The 18,099-nt window shown below is 34.5% G+C and overlaps 1 protein-coding gene across 10 annotated transcripts in view; it reads left to right on the top strand.

The window, feature by feature from the left end:
• The window catches only part of MYCBP2 (MYC binding protein 2), a 308,219-nt gene that overhangs the window by 246,673 nt on the left and 43,447 nt on the right, over window positions 1–18,099 (top strand). For all 10 annotated transcript variants that reach the window (XM_023726707.1, XM_023726708.1, XM_023726712.1 and 7 more), the window contains 3 exons: window positions 12,596–14,239; window positions 15,415–15,584; window positions 16,343–16,587. In XM_023726707.1, coding sequence (XP_023582475.1) covers window positions 12,596–14,239; window positions 15,415–15,584; window positions 16,343–16,587 — 2,059 coding nt within the window. The remainder of the gene's footprint in view (window positions 1–12,595; window positions 14,240–15,414; window positions 15,585–16,342; window positions 16,588–18,099) is intronic.

Genomic DNA, 18,099 nt, shown 5'->3' on the forward strand with positions numbered 1-18,099 from the left:
CTGTAACAGAAATAACACAAGTGGATGGCTTTAACAAAGAGAAATTTATTCTCTCACAGTCTAATAGGTTACAAGTCCAAATTCAGGGTGTTGCTCCCAGGGAAGGCGTTCTGTCTCTGTCGGCCTTCTCATCAATCTTCCCTGGAGTAGGAACTTTTCCACACAGGAACCCCAGATCCAAAGGGTGCACTCCGCTCCTGGTGCTTCTTTCTTGGTAATATGACATCCCCAACTCCCGGCTTGCTTCCTTTTCCTTTTATCTCTTGTAAGATAAAAGGTGGTGCAGGCCATACCCTGGGGAAACTCCCTTTACATTGGATCAGGAATGTGACCTTAGTAAGGGTGTTACCATCCCACCCTAATCGTCTTTAACATGATATTACAATCACAAAATGGAGGACAACCACACAATACTGGGGATCATAGCCAAACCAAATTGATAAACATATTTTTGGGGGACACAATTCAGTCCAAGACAGCTACCTAATAAATGTTGTCTGCTGATACTATTATTGTCTTTAGAAGTAAACAGTACCGTTCATACTCTAAAGAAGATGAGAAAGAAGTCAGAGTCTGAGAGAAAGCAGTCTATTCTCAGTGTGGAATGAGTTGCAGGAAGGAATTTAGTAATGGACACATGAGTTTCCTAGCTGTTCCTCAGTCCATCTTATAGCTTCATTACTTGTTTTTAAATTAATTCTTAGTATAGTGGAACTATATTCGTATGTTAGTAGGAATGTTAGTATGAAAACCAGGTTTGTTTCTAATACTTGGAGCTCATCTCTCCTGGATTATGATCACAGTACAGAACTCGGCAGTATGTTGCTTGTTTGCTTGCTATAAAGGTGTTCTATAGCAGATGGAACATTTGTCTTGGGAAGGAGACCCGTGTTTTAGTCTCTTTTCTTACTCCAAGTTTTGTGACACTAAAGATGATTTTCAAGATCTTTTTCTTCTCCTAAAGAAAGATTGTATGATGACTTTTAACAAAGATTTTATAAAATCAGAGTCAGCTTTTATTCAGATATTTAACTGCGATATATTTTTTCACACTTGAACCTGTTGTTTTTGTTGTTTGGTGCCATCGAGTCGGTTCCAACTCATAGCTACCCTGTGTACAAGAGAAGGAAACATTGCCCAGTCCTGTACCATCCTCACAATCATTGCTATGTTTGAGCCCAGTTTTGCAGCCGCTGTGCCAGTCCATCTCAGTGAGGGTCTTCCTCTTTTTACATCTTTATAGGTCTTGAACCTGTAGCATCTATCAAATGGCCAACATATTTATTTTAGTTTTGGCTCTAACACCTCTAATATCCCTATAAGTTCTTATCCTTTTAGTCATTGATTCATTTAACAAACTTCACACATTTGTAACTTAGTGCTTGAGTGGCACACTGGCAGTATATTAGACTAGAGAGGTTGGGTCCAGATTATGAAGGGTATTGTAAGCTATACTTCGGAGTTTAGACTTTATCTTGTAAGTATTATGAACAAGTGGAGGGAACAGATGAAAGAAATAGATAGTTCTGCAGACTTGTAAACAAAGGAGTGGTATGATTGTTTTTACATTTTCGAAAGATAATTAAAAGTATTGTGAAAAAGGTCTTGGAGAAAGAGAGAATGATGGAGGCAGAGAGTCCCGAGAAACATTGGTAGGGCCTAAACTAAGATCAGTCATAGTGGGCATATAGAAGAAGAAACAAGTACAGATATTTAGACAGCAAAATAGACAGGACACGGTAATCACAGTTGTGGGAGCCAGTCTAGAATGACTTCTAGTTTTCTGGCCTGGTTTTGAAAGGTGGTATGCTTACCTAATACCAGAAGTATACAATAAAAAGCAGGTTTGAAGGAAACAATGAGTTCAGTTTAGTAACTTAGCTCCAGTGAGATGGAAAATAATTTGAAATCGGGGAACATATTTTACATTCTCATCACTAAAGATGGCATTCTTGACTGATAAGTTTAAAACATACCATTAAATTATTCGTCTATCCATATATACCCAAACCCAAAATCCACTGCCATTGAGTCAATTCTGACTCATACTGCCACGTCTTTCTCCTGAGGAGCCGCTGGTGGTTTCAACCTCCAGCCTTTCTGTTAGCAGTTGATTACTTTAACCACTGCACCACCAGGGCTCCTATATCCATATATAGTAAAAATAAATCATTAAATCATTCTCAAGATTTTATATTTAATTAAAATTTTTTTAAGATTTTTAAGGATTTCAATTATATTTTTATATTAGGCTCACCATACCTCCCATGTTGGCTAATCTCTAAAACTTCTACACTGTAGTATAGCTGATTAGTATTTTGGCTTAGTAAATCTAATGTTTGCTTTAAATCAGACTCCTCATTCCTTATTGTTAGATTATTTTTCTTTCCCCTTCCAGTTTATTTAAGAAATCTACACAATCAGCAGCCATTAGGTCATGTGGTAGAATTTTTAGTGTTCAAAAGGCCTAGGAAGTCATCAAATCCAGTCCTCATTTTGGAAATGAGGGAATCGTAGGTAACTAGCCTGAACTCATACAGTTAACTGGTAGCAAATCTAACTTAAATGTGAGAGTCTCCTAACTCACTCAGTGGTTTTATTTCTACTATATCTCAGTAACTTTCCATAGAGTGTCCAAGAATTGGAAAAGCCAAGGGATCATTTAGTCCAGCCTTATTTCTCAGCTTAAATCCCTGAACAACATCCCTGATAAACTTTTTGCCAGATAGAAAATTCACTGTATCACAAGGCAGTTCTAGATGTCAGTTCTTCCTAGTCTTTTGGTAGAGAATATGGACACAAAAATATCCATCCCCCTGGTCCCCCACATGCCAATTAATAATAAAAGAAAGAATAGAACAATGCCTTTGCATCATCTGTAGTCAACATGTTTCCCCAGTGAGCTGGTGCCTGCTCTTTTCTTTCTCCAGACATGACTTTAAAAGTACCTTACCCTAAAAGCATTTTGGTTTTGGTTTTGATTTGAGTTCTCTTTGTGCTATATAAGTGTCATGTGCTTCTAAGAATATCGCATCTGGAGACAGGCACGGCTGTCATGGTTAGTTTTAATCACCTGATCAAAGTGTTGTCTGATTTCTCTGGTGCATAGTTACTATTTTTTCACTTGCAACTAATAAGCAGTTTGTAGCCAGAATATTAGTTCTGAGAGCATCTGTAGCCCTCAATGTCTCAAGTTACTGCTTAAAGAACAGTATCTATCTTTTCTTGGACTTTTTTGAAACTGTTCTTTCTGAGGCCTAGGTTACATCCACGTCAAATTATGCTCAGAATTTTCCTGTCTCAGCTGTCACAGACTCTGAAATCATTTACTTTTACCCATGTTATACTCCTTAATCATATTTACTAGGGATTTACTATATATTCAATAATATACTAAAAGCATGTTTTGTTCAAGTGCAGTTATGTGTAAAAGTCATTTAGAGAAACATTTTGGGGGATATCTTCCTTTCATTTTTTTCATCCATTTTTCTTTCTTTCTATACCTTCATATCATGTGGATTAATCTCATACGCTAGTGAAAATCTGTTTTTCTGTTTTATCCTTAAATTGAAAATTTTGTTGTAATGTTCCTTCTTTTGCAATCTTTTTAGTATGCTAATATTTATGTAAATACATTTGATTCCTATTCCATGTATTAAACTCTTTTAGCGTTCACATAATTCCACCTTTCTCCTGCTAATTTTCCAACGGACACTGAGTATATAGATTATGCAGTGGTATTGCATCCAAAGCTGTTGGTTCAGACAGCTGCCATAACTAAGAGTAAGTAATTAATAGCACTGTCACCTTATTTTAAATCTCTGGAAACACACTGATAGAAGAAAGGACAATAATAATTATACTTATTTTTTTTTACCTGTTTATTGTTTGATTGCTCACATCTTTTGGGCAGGTTGAAAGTATCATTTATATATTGTCTCCACAAGGATCAATAAACTAGATTTTAACTTTCTTAAATAATTGAAGCATTCCAGAATATCTGAATTATAACTGAAGATTTATCCATTTACTGCCTAAATGTTGTAGTGAAATTTGAACCTTGTTACAGACTTATGTATAAAACTTCCTCTCAAGTACTTTCAAATTTTTGTGTTGAGACTGCATATGGTAGTTTTACCAATACTGTAAAATTTGTAATTCCTGCATTGCCTCCTCAAAATTGAGAACTACACAAAATGAGAAGCAAAAATATATGCTGAATATTATTTCTGCTTATTGTTATTTATAATATCCCAGTGGAATGTTCTTTGGAAAGAAGAATCCCATCAATTTTCCTTCCTATTCTCTGAGTATTGGTGATAGTGGTAAACGTAGTCCGATTAGATACCTAACCTCTTAAATATAATGTATTTCCATTACATTGCCCTTCCTAATATCTTGCTTATAAAATTCTTTTAACATTACCTACCAATAACTTAGCAAAATCCCTCTATAATGTCATAGCCTGATGATGGTGCATAATAGGAAAACAACAAATGCCATTTGAATTTAATGCTAAAACTTACCTTTATAAAATAACTACTGTGACATGAGTTTTACTTCATATAATTGTGTCATTTTTGAAGTGCAGTACTTATGGAAGTTTATGTCAGAATTAGTCAATCCTGTTATTATTATATGCCCGTGGTATATTACTAATATTTAGTTGTGAGATTTAGCATTTCTGATCATTATTTAATTATTGACTCAACATTCAAAAAGAACGTATGCCACTTTTTAAATCCCCAAACCTGCAGTTTTGTATGCTGACACCAGATGGTGATAGGTACCTTAATTCTTCTGATTTGTGGTGCTAATGACAAGGTCAGCTTTCTGATATTCACAGCAAAACCACAATTTTTCCTTCTGTTAAACTGAAATGAGAATGTTTTTCTTATTGAAAAGCGACACTATACTATACTGTTTTATTATCATCAGTACCTAAGGTACTAATTTTTTAAAGTACATTTTACAATGAACTACAAAGTTTCTGTGACCAGAAAATGAAGTGGCCCAGGGGACTTGATATTTAGGATTCAAAGGTCAGAAAACAAAGAATAAATGAGACATAAAGAACCATTATATTAATAAGGAGAAATTTTATGCTGAACAAATAATACTGACTTCAAATGTGCACTTGAGAAAAAGCTCATTTTTTAATTATTTTTAATATTATTCTCTTTAGGTGACTATATGATACCAAAAGAAAAGGATCAAGATTTTACAGAAAAGAATTTAATTAATTGCTTGTCTTCTCTACATAATGGGGTTAGAAAAAAAAAAGAACATGATTATTTAATCCCCATCACATTGTCTAAAAGTTGATCAACTCTTTCTGCTTTGTGCATATATATCAATGTATCTCTTATAAATTGCTTCCTTTTTTTAAATTGAAAAATATACATCTTAAATGTTAACTATAACTTTATCAAAGTATAATTAAATAGGAGCAAATTTTATAAAAATTATGCCTAAAATGAGTGTTACCTCCAATAACAGCTTATTTAGTCATTTAACGATAACTCTTTTTAGACTTCCATTTAAAAAAAAAATGTTTCTTCTTATTCACTCTATCTAGGAATCCTATCTCTTGAGGCCTTGTAACCTACTGAAAAGACTTCAAGGCCATTTTGGCTTTTAAACATTTTCCAGGAGTCTCTCCTTAACCTGTAACATCTTATCCAAGTGTTTTTGTAGTTTTTCACTACATTTATGTTTTCGGTGCTTCAAACTAAGATAGTATCCTTCTGATTTCTTTCTTTCCTGCTCCTATGTCCTCCTGTTAAACCCAGTCTTTATGGATTTTAGCAACCAAGCCAAGAGATTCTATCACAAAATTCCCCTTGAATTAGCTCTTCTAATCAGAATCGGGCACTTTTCTAGTTGTGATCTTGAAGAGGAGAAATATTTCACCATCCTAACTGATGTTTTCAGTGATACAGACTTAGTATTATATAAAATTTAAATAACATAGAATATCCTTTGCAGTGTCTGAATGCCTTTTGGGTTTTATAGACCTGTTTAAAAAGAAAGCTCAAAAATTTGTAAAAATCTGAAATTTTTTTTAACTTAGATTAAGATTGTTTTATGACATGTATGTATGTAGCTGTCCATGTCTGCTTCTCCCATTTTCTCTTGAACCCACTGTTTAGCCTCTTGTCCTCATCCACAGAAACTGCTCTAGCAGTCACTGATTTTTCACTGACTTTTCCTTACTAAGTCCGATTGTCATTTTTCTAAGATCTCATTTTACTTGATCTGTCAGCAGTATTTGACAGAGTTGATGTCTCCATTTTCCTTGAAGCACCTTCTTCATTTGCCTGCAGAATTATCTCCAGTACCTCACCAGCTGTTCGGTTCCAGTTTCCTTTCTACACCCTCTTAGATTCCGTGACTGCCCCCGGGCTCTGGCCTCAGCCGTCTTGTAGGCCTCACTCCCTAGGAGGTCTCTTTCAGTCATGAAGTATGACCCCAAATTTATCACCACCCGATACAGCACTGTATGTATTTATTTGTTCATTCTTATTCTTGTTTCACCTGGCCATAAACTCCGTAAGAGCAGGGACTTTGTTTTTGTTAATTGTTGTATCCCAATGCCTAGACTATGTCTGACACATAGAAGATACTCAGTGACTTCTTGGTCTGTGATTGGTTTATCTTTCATCTTGGCCATAATAATGAATCAGTCAACTATTACTTTTTCTGCTTTGTGAAAAAGAGTATATTGTACTGCATCCTGTTTTTGTTTTTGTTCTTTTATTTCAGTAATACTAAGAAAGTTATCTCCTTATTAACTGAATTTATTTCAGCTCAACAGGTTAATTTTATTTTAATTGCCATGAGTTAAAATTTTAAATAAAATTGATTTCTTTTTCTGTTTCAAATAGAGATTTTTTTTAGCTTATTGCTTTTAAAAATATACTTTAAAGGTTCCATTAATCCTTTGAGCAAAAGATAAATTATTTCATTTCAAACACTTTCTTTCTCTGCATGGTAAATCAGTAATGTGTCTAATGTTTTGCAGTGACTTGTAAATTTTCTTTTGCTTCGTGTTTCAAAACTTTTTATAGGCAAAATCTGGTATTTCAATAATAGCATCTACAAAACAAACACTAAATATTGGGGTTAGCACTAACATTTTTCACTAAAGATGGACTCAGAAAAGTAGCCAACCATAAATGTCAGGTTGGGTCCATTCTGCGGTACATAATGGAAGAATCATATTCATATTAGTCATGTGTCCATACAGAAAACCAGGTGACAGTAGGTTAAACTGTAAGTAACATTTCTTTATCTCTCACTGTTTACAAAAAATAATAATTTACTTATAAACCTTTATAAGTAAATGAACACCAAATTAAAAATAATTGAGCTAAAGAAATTTTAGTCTAAAAAGAAATATTCAAACTTGGTTTATCAAAGCTATGAGCCTTAACTTATAAGTTAACATTTGGAGCTATCATTATTAATCTAAATTAATTAATTTGACCTTTGTTTTCAGTATTAATTTTAGAGCAATTTAAATTTGTTGAAAAATTTAGCAGAATATAAACTATTTTTAATAACAGTTAATAGTTACATACCATTTGAAATGCTTTGTTTTTGCTTGTGTCTCTGCCAAATTTTTTTTTCCATTGAATCTGTGCTGCTTCTTTGCCAATGTTTTCCACTGTAGAATCTCCATCTCGCAACCTTGCTTCTCGTGAGCGCGTTTACAAAAATTATGGTGTAGCTGGGCCTGCCTCTGCTATCTCATCTCTGTCTCACAAACTGAAGGGTGGGTATACGTGCACTCGTGGCTGGGTCGTTTTTAATTACCATCAGAGGTTTCAGTAAAGATGTTTTAGTTCACTTCAGTCATTTTCATTCCATTCCATGTTTTTAAATTAAAATTTATAATTTTATTTCTTTATAAGTATGTGTCTATTTGATATAATAGTATAGATATCCTAATTTGGTATGCGTGCTTATTACATCTGTAGGTTAAATATTATTCAGATTTAATTTCATACCGATACGAGATACAAAAAATTAAAATAGGTATATAGAAAGGAAAAAATGCCTACTTTTGAGTTTTTTAAATCATTATTATCAAAATGAGACGATATGTATGTAAGGCATAAAACACCCTGTGATCCGTAAGAATATACACTGTGGTATATATTATGTGACAGTTTAGTCTTAAACTCATTTTTCTGCTATGTAATATAAAAATAATTTTATTATTTTAGTTTTTGATAAACACTTTTATACGGAAGTAAAAGTTATTTAGTTTAACTTAGTTATCAGGGCACATATACGTAAACTACCTGTCCTGTATGGCATGAATCTTAGACTATTTTCTTAGTGACTCAGAGACTTTTAATACTTTAAACTTAGAAATGTTTAAACTCACTGACAATTGATAAAATTTCACATAATTTAAAAATATACTTTTGGTCTTTTAGAATATTACAGATGCCTATTCAAATATTTTTATGTTAAAGTAATATTGATTAAACTTTTTAAATTCTGTATTTTAAGAAAAAATTATTACAAAGAATGTTGAAGCAATGGCTAAAATATTACATAAGTTTTTCAAGTAGTTACTAATTTTCCTTTTTTGTAGAAAAACAGTTTTACATTTCTTTGTACAACTGACAGTGATACTATGTAATACTATAGTATAGTAAATATTATTTTATAACCTGGTCTGTGTGGCATATAATATTGTCTATAGCGTATAGTATTGTGTGGCCTGATACATACTGTATATTATGGCATATTATAGTATATCTTTATCTTATAGTATATTATAACATGGTATTATGTATATAACCTGATAATTTACAATTTTAGTATGAAAAAAGCTTGCAGGTCATTTAGTGAATGAACATTTAACATGTTTACTAACTTATTTGAATGTACTAAATTTCTACCCTGTTGTATATTATTATTTCTTCAGGATACCTTTGAGGTTAGAAGATGTTTTGTCCATGATCACTTAAACTTACATATTATAAATTAAGCTAAATTAAGTGATGTGAAAATATTATGTATGTTCTAAAGATGTTTAATAAGTGTTTATGTTTATTGATGCTTCATATAACCACAACATGACTATTTTTAGTAATATTTATATTTACTACATGCCTCAAAACTTTTGAAACCCAAATAAACATGATAAACATAAATAAGTTAGCATATATGAGCTTACCTCACTTAACAAACTTAACATACTGTTTTTTAAAAAATATGAAATGTATTTTGGAAAAGTGAATTTTTCTAAAGGATTTTACTATAATTAGAGAAACACATCTCAGGAAGAAATAATTCTGCCATTCTTTAAATGCCTGGTCTCCGACTATCACTACTTATAGATCTTAAGAAAATATTCTCCACTACTAGAGGTATAGAGATAGGTATACAATGCCTATGCATTCTAACCCTCTCTCAACATTTTTTTGTAGCATATGACTAGTGGTAGTCCTCAGATTTGACAGATTCTGTTGTTCAGCCAACCACAGAAGCTATTTCCATTATGAGGAAAGGTTAAAGACCATTGCAAGTGTGTACCCTACTAGGATTAGATGTGACATCAGCATATGTTCACAGTCCCTTTGCATGCAACAAGTGTGCGAGTCAGACATTAGGAAACATCTGAGACAAGTCGGCAATCTTTGTCAGGAACCCTTCCCATTATGTTAGGAATCCTAAAACAAGTTGTCCTTTTTTATAAATTAAAGAGCAAACCTCTTTCAGTCTACAAGTTGAGGACCTTTTGGAGATAGGGATGCCAGATATAAAAGATTTACTACTTATGTGTCTAAATTCACCATTATATGTGGTTCAACTTTTGAAATAAATGTGAGAGTGAAGGCAATAAAAACATTTCCAGCTATCAGACTAATAACTAAAAAACAATACACCAGACATCACACGCTCAAAATTAGTGATAAGGCAAGGACTAGGGTGAGTTTAATTCTTTCAAATATAGTTTATTTTTTGACAAAATTTGCTCTGTTGTTACTAGATTAATAAAATAACGTGGGCAGCAGTTTCTCTAACTGCACTTGAGCAGTCTAAGAGCATTTATTTATCAATATTGTAACTTCTGTTTATTTGTCTGTACTCCACCAAAACAACATCAAAAACTAGAATTTTTTTCTGCATTCTGATTTTTTTCACCATTTTTTTTCAAATTTTGCCCAGTCCCTTATATTACATATAAACAGAGCCCATATATGACAAGTGATATTCATGATAGAATAATAAAGCAGTGCAAGAAACCGAAGAGCATTATATTCAGTATAGTTACTTTTATTCACCCAAAAATGAGATTTATTGTTCTAAACACTGGCATGTTGCAATTAAAATAAACATTCAGTTCATGTCTATGCCCTAAATAGGCTATGTGCCATACTCTGTTATTTTACTACAGTATTTCTCAACTTGCAAAAATCTAACTAACTCTTATATAACAACAGCTATTGTTGCTTCTCCTCTGTGGCCTTTGGAGTCATAACTGGGAAAATGCATATTTGGAAATAGCAGAAGAAAAAAAATTAAAGAGAGTAGAAATTTATGTACTCATTCAACAGAATTTATTAAGCACCTATGGTATATCAGGACTTATTATTGACATGGAAGGAGCCCTGGTTGTGCACTGGTTAAGCACTTGGCTGCTAACCAAAATGTCGGCAGTTCAAACCCACCAACCGCTCCACAGGAGAAAGATGTGGCAGTCTGTTTCTGTAAAAATTACAGCCTTGGAAACCATATAGGGCAGTTCTACTCTGTTCTGTAGGGTCTCTCTGAGTTGGAATTGACTAAACGGCAGTGGGTTTGGTTTCTCGGAGGGGTTACTCTTGATATTCCGTCAGTGAACAGTAACAGACAAAATAACTACTACCCTCATCAACCTTAAATTAGGAGGGTAGGTTCTGAGGCAGTACCGTCCTAACCAGATATCTAGAGTGTGACTACAGATACAGGTTTTTCCCGCTATCCGAAAGTTGAATGTTCTGTGAAACCTTTTGAAAGCCAAAACGTTGTAAAGCAAAGAAACAATTACCATTAATTTATATGGGAAAAATCTTTACACATTCCCAGACCCAAAAAATGACCTATAAATCATACCAAATAACACATAAAATGCTTAAGAGCTCTGTTAAGCTTTTCTGATACCTTAGGACACATCTTGCTAACGGATGCACAAAATAAATTGAGATAAAGCACAGATACTCACAGACACAGTTCAAAGCTACGGCGGCTTGATGCTGAGATGCTGAGTGTAGGTCCCAGGAAGGAGCTTGGCGATGCCACTCTCACTGCTCGGCGTGCGCGCTGCCTCTTTAAAGGCTTGCTGCAAAACAAACACTGAACACTATTTCCGCTTTTTTGTAAAAGCAGGGAAAATCCACTTCGAATCTATTTTAGTTAGTGAAAACAAGTACTAACATTGGTTTTTCGTAAAAGCAAAGTGGCATAAAGCAAACTTTCAAAAAGTGGGGAATACCTGTACGCATACGTGTGCACATGCGCACGCACACACACACACACATGCACACACACACACACATTCACACACACAAGCAAAAAGACAGAAGGAAAGATATTGTTGAAGGTTGTAACACAGTGGAGGACAAAGATGGCCTGGCTCTGATGCATCAATGAAAGGCATAAGAGAGTAGGAAGGGGTGACACCGAATGAGGGCTACAAAGCCCAGAACAAATGATTACCCACTTAGAAATATCTGGTGCTTTGCTTAGGAAAGGGGGAGATTGTTCTTGTTTTTATCCTCTTTCTTTCTCAGAACTCCTTGTTCTAAGGGACTATATTTCAGACTAGTACTACTAATCCTTAGGATCCTGTTATTTTTTTTGTTTCCAAGGAGACACAAGTTCTGAGTTCCAAACATCTACTTAATGAACTAAATGAACTCTTGGAATACAACCTGTTTATAAATAATAGAATACCCAAATTACACGTAGTTAATCAATAGCTTTAAGGCATTCGTTTGCTAATTATAAATTATTCTAATCTAATCGTTAAAAAAGATTGTCTCCTAAGCAGCTCTTTATTAACCTAATTGCATTTATTTGTATAATACTTGAAAATGATAAATTTACATATGTTTAAATTCAGTTTTGTAATTCAACAAACCTGCATTATTACCCTAAATATGTGAGGCATTTCACTATACTGGAAATTTAGCTCTTCTACTTAATAGCATAAAATATATTCTTTCATAATTTCTGCTTCCCAAATGAAGTTACTTATATTTTTTTTCTCTGTAGTCACTGACTGAATTTGTAAACTCTGATTATTGTACAAGGGCTGAGGCTCAGATTTCACTGAAAATTTATACTGGTGTGTATGTCCTATTTGTTCAGTCTGTTTCTGCATCCCTGAAAATAGTTTTGGTGGTAATGGTTGTATAGTGATGTAGTAGAAATTTTATGAGAAATATTTGCCTTTTTTTCCTTTATTCAAGTATTTTTGTCTGTGACAAACAATATAAATTTTTAGCTTTGTTTTTTCAGTATTTAATTGCTAAATTATCCATAAAATATAATTTTATTAACATGTTTCACTATGAAATGAACCATACAGGTGACCGAGGAAATGTCTCAACATCTTCTAGACCGGTCTCTACATCAGGGAAATCGGAGCTGTCCTCTAAACACAGCAGATCACTTAAACCTGATGGACGTATGAGCCGGACTGCTACTGATCAGAAGAAGCCACGGGGTACAGAAGGTTTATCTGCTAGTGAATCCCTCATGTTAAAGTCTGATGCCGCAAAGTTGAGGTCAGATTCTCATAGTAGGTCATTGTCCCCCAACCATAACACCTTGCAGACACTAAAATCTGAGGGGAGGATGTCTTCTAGCCTCAGAGCTGAATCCCCAGGACCAGGTTCTCGGTCATCATCTCCTAAGCCAAAGACTCTCCCAGCTAGTAGGTCTAGCCCACCTGGTGCTGGTTCTCCACGCTCCTCCTCACCACATGATAAAAATCTACCTCAGAAAAGCGCTGCTCCTGTTAAGACTAAACTTGATCCTCCTCGGGAACGTTCCAAATCAGACTCTTACACACTCGATCCAGATACCCTCCGCAAGAAGAAAATGCCCCTGACAGAACCACTGAGGGGACGATCAACATCACCAAAACCAAAATCAGTACCAAAGGATTCTAAAGGTTCCCCTGGATCCGAAAATAGAGCTCCTTCTCCCCATGTGGTACAAGAAAACCTTCACAGTGAGGTGGTTGAAGTCTGCACTTCGAGTACTTTAAAAACAAATAGTCTAACAGATAGTACCTGTGATGAAAGCAGTGAATTTAAGAGTGTGGATGAAGGTTCAAATAAAGTTCATTTCAGCATAGGAAAAGCGCCACTGAAAGATGAACAGGAAATGAGAGCTTCCCCCAAAATAAGCCGAAAGTGTGCTAATAGGCATACCAGGCTCAAAAAGGAAAAATCCAGCTTTCTTTTCAAAGGAGATGGATCTAAACCTTTAGAACCAGCCAAGCAAGCCATGTCCCCCTCTGTGGCTGAGTGTGCCCGAGCAGTCTTTGCCTCTTTCCTTTGGCATGAAGGGATAGTACATGATGCAATGGCATGTTCTTCTTTCCTAAAATTTAATCCTGAACTTTCCAAAGAACATGCTCCTATAAGGAGTAGTTTAAATAGCCAACAGCCTACAGAGGAAAAGGAAACCAAGTTAAAAAATAGACACTCACTGGAAATATCATCTGCTCTTAATATGTTTAATATTGCACCTCATGGACCAGATATATCTAAAATGGGTAGCATCAACAAAAATAAGGTGTTGTCTATGCTGAAGGAACCACCTCTGCATGAAAAGTGTGAGGATGGGAAAGCTGAAACCACTTTTGAAATGTCCATGCATCACACAATGAAATCTAAATCGCCTCTTCCCTTAACTCTACAACATTTAGTGGCTTTTTGGGAAGACATCTCTTTGGCTACTATCAAAGCAGCTTCCCAGAATATGATTTTTCCAAGTCCTGGTTCCTGTGCAGTCCTTAAAAAGAAAGAATGTGAGAAAGAGAATAAAAAGGCCAAAAAGGAAAAAAAGAAAAAAGAAAAGGCAGAAGTTAGGCCCAGGGGTAATTTGTTCGGTGAGATGGCCCAGCTCGCAGTTGGAGGACCAGAGAAGGACACCGTCTGTGAGCTGTGTGGAGAATCCCATCCATACCCAGTGACCTATCACATGAGACAAGCACACCCAGGTAAACTATATTTTTGAAAATATATAAAAACTCCTTTTTTAAAAAAAATTAATTTGGTCACTTTTAACTTGAGCTGTTCTATAAATTATGTTAAAGTATAGGGAAACTGTTCTCCAGAATGTATGTTGTTGTTGTTAGGTGCCATCGAGCCAGTTCCAACCCATATGTACAACAGAAGGAAACACTGCCCAGTCCTGCACCATCCTCACAGTCGTTTTTATGCTTGAGCCCATCGTTATAGCCACTGTGTCAGTCACCTCCTTGAGGGTCTTCCTCTTTTTCACTGACCTGCTACTTTACCAAGCATGATATTGTTCTCCAAGGACTGGTCCTTCCTGATGACATGCCCAGAATATATAGTACCTTATAATGTAATTTTTTAAGTACATTATCAATATAGGTTTTGTGAAAAATAGGTAGTTTTAATAGTATGATTAGTCAGGCAATTTATTGCTATTTCATTTTAATGTATCAAATTTTGAAATTTTTTTAAAAAAATATTTTGTGTATTACCCAAAGGATACTATTAAGGTGCCTCATGCAATAGAAATAATGATATGCATATATTCACAGGACAGATACCAATATTAGGTCTCCTTTGATTTAGTGTTTTCCTGTTTAAAGTTGCAAATCAAATCAGATGCTATTGATTTCTGTGGGTATTTTCCAGTGAAAATGATATGAACTATTTTGTTTCATCAAAAGACTACATTTTCAATAAATATAAGGATTTCTATAGCATTAATTAGTACTGATTAGCATTCTAAAATTTACCTCGTGAGTTTTGTAAAAATATTTTGACATTCTACATATTACACCTGAAACCTTCTGTAAAATATGTGATTCCTTAAATTATGTGCTTCTTACAGAATATTTTTACACCTATTCTTTTTTTCCAATTTTACTAGCATACTTAAGTAAATCTAAATGTGCCTACATTCTATATTTCTTTTAATCTGCTGTATAGAAATAGAGTATCACTAATATTTTGGACATTTAATTGAATGCTTTTTGGTCAAGTGTGCTATTTTTCTGGGGAAAAAAAACCATCAAGATACATGCTTCTATATTTTGTTGACTTTCAGAAGATAAATCTGTCATTAATGTATAAATAGTAAGATTACCCTGTTAAGGACACTTAAAGCATTGAATGTTTATTTTTGTCCTTGTTCCAGGTTGTGGCCGGTATGCCGGTGGACAAGGTTACAATAGCATTGGACATTTTTGTGGAGGATGGGCTGGCAACTGTGGTGACGGTGGCATAGGAGGAAGCACTTGGTATCTGGTATGTGATCGCTGTAGAGAAAAATACCTCCGTGAAAAGCAGGCTGCGGCAAGGGAGAAGGTATTTATATTCTGTTCTGGGCTGTACTATTAATGATATGAATAAACCTTATAAAAATCTGTATGTAATCATGTCATTACATCAGAGGAGCTCTACATAACTGATATTAAAGATAAGCTTTCATAACAAATAAAATACAAATTTAATATTTGTACTAGGTCAGCTGTTTCTATTATAAAAGTAAATTGTATCTTGGGATAATATAAGACAACTAACCTGTGGCGCATATGTCTTAGTGACAAATATTTATTGTATAATTCTTTATTGTTGATCATCTGTTATCTGCACGTATACATATCTTCCCGTCTTCACTTTTCTCTCTCATAACTTCTTCTTTTTTTTGAGGCACCTTTTTCCCTCCTCTTTATTTTCTTAATTCCTAACTATTTTGTAGGACTTTGGCAACTCCACATCATTCATACTAGCGACACTCCCAACAAAAAAGATTTGCTGACGACACACACATACATACACAGATCGTTTACCTTTTTAAAAGATAGGCTTTACTATGTACATTTTTCCTTTTTCCAGGGGTTAAAAAAAGAAATACAGTTTGTGTTCAATATAAAATCCTTTCAGTCAGTTCAGGAGAAGCAAGAAGTGAATGTTGTTTTTGGTCATCACTGTCATTATTTTAAAATAGTTCTACAAATGTTAAATAATTTTTATTTGAAACCCAAAATACTTAGTTTAAGAAATTAAAATTTTAAATATAAGTTGGAAAAGATTACTACAGATTTTCAGTTTTCTTTTTCCAGGTCAAACAATCTAGGAGAAAGCCAATGCAAGTCAAGACTCCTCGCGCCTTGCCCACTATGGAAGCTCACCAGGTGATTAAAGCAAACGCGCTCTTCCTGCTCTCCCTCAGTAGTGCAGCAGAGCCAAGCATTCTGTGTTACCACCCCACGAAGCCATTCCCGTCTCAGCTTCCCAGTGTGAAAGAGGGCATCTCCGAAGACCTTCCTGTTAAAATGCCTTGTCTCTACCTACAGACGTTAGCCAGGTAATGAAAGTTTTTTTATTTTTGTTTTGTTTTTAAATCACCTTTGGATTAATAGCTGTTGTTGATTAACTAATACCATACCATGGGGTAGTTTAGTATTTGCTCTAAATACACACACTACATAAGATACTGTGTATAATAAAGAAGCTTCCGGAATTTATTTTCTGCGTTGCCTTGTCCCTCATATGATTGGATACATACTTTATGGTAGTAAATATTAAAAACCCATGTGACTTCTGTGTCAATTATATTATTATTAAAACAAAATATGTCTTAGGAAGGCTTTAGCTGTGTTTAATTTTTTTGGTAGGCTATCTGTAGTCTGTTAATAGAAATACTAAAGTTGAAAGATTCTGATATAAATCCTATAGAGGGAATTTAAAGTATTCATTCTGTTAGCATTTAATGAACATGAACCAGGTACTAGCATTATGATAGACCCTGAAGATACCAAGATGAATATAATAAAATCCTAACTTCCATGTGCTTATACTCTGATGGGAAGTAAATGAAATATTTAAAATATTATGTGAAGAGTACTATAACAGAAGTACGTATAGGATACTGTTAAAGCATAATAGATGGGGAGTACCTGAATTTTCCCAAGGAAATCATAAAGTTTTCCATAGGATCTGACACTGTAGCAAAGTTTTAAAAGATAAATGGAAATCCATCAGGTAGATACATCCTGACAGAGTAAACCATATGTGTGAAGAAACAAATGAAATAACATTATACATTTGAGGAATTATAGACTTGTGAAATACAGCTAGAAATGGTTACCCACGCCAGGTAATGTGAGTCCCTGTAGTCCATGCCAAGATTGGATTATATCTCATATGTAGAGGAAGCAGTTGAAGAATTTTAAGCAGAGAAGTCCATGAACTGCCTTGCACTTAGACGATCACTCTGCTAGTAATGTGGAAACTGGGTAAAAGGGCATAAGTGAAGGAGAAGCCTATAGATAGCATACTACTTTTCTATATTGGACTTGGGTGGTACAGCCTGTGCTTTCATACAGTGTACAGTGACACACCAAAATAGCCTTTCATATACCAAATTCAGAATTTTTTCATGAACTTACAAATGAAGATTTCTAGATATCACCTGCTTGTCTGATGTCTTAGTTACGTAGTGCTAATAACAGAAATACCGTAACCAAAAAAACTCAAACACAGACCCAAACCCGTAATGGAATGATATACTTGCATGAACTGGCTCTGAAGACAGTTTCTAAACAGTAGTACCAAAAATGGTAAATGATCCCAACATCTCTGAAATAAGCATATGGTTTCTGAGGTGACTATTTTACCACAAAATCAAACCCATTGCCATCAAATCGTTTCGGACTCATAGTGACCCTATAGGACAGAGTAGAACTGCCTCATAGGGTTTCCAAGAAGCAGCTGGTGGATTTGAACTGCCAGCCTCTTGGTTAGCTGCCAAATGCTTAACCACTGCACCATCAGAGAGAATAATATTCATTTAAGACATTAAAAAAAAAAAAAAAAA

This window comes from Trichechus manatus, unplaced genomic scaffold, assembly GCF_000243295.1.
Source record: "Trichechus manatus latirostris isolate Lorelei unplaced genomic scaffold, TriManLat1.0 scaffold00013, whole genome shotgun sequence".
NCBI lineage: Eukaryota > Metazoa > Chordata > Mammalia > Sirenia > Trichechidae > Trichechus > Trichechus manatus.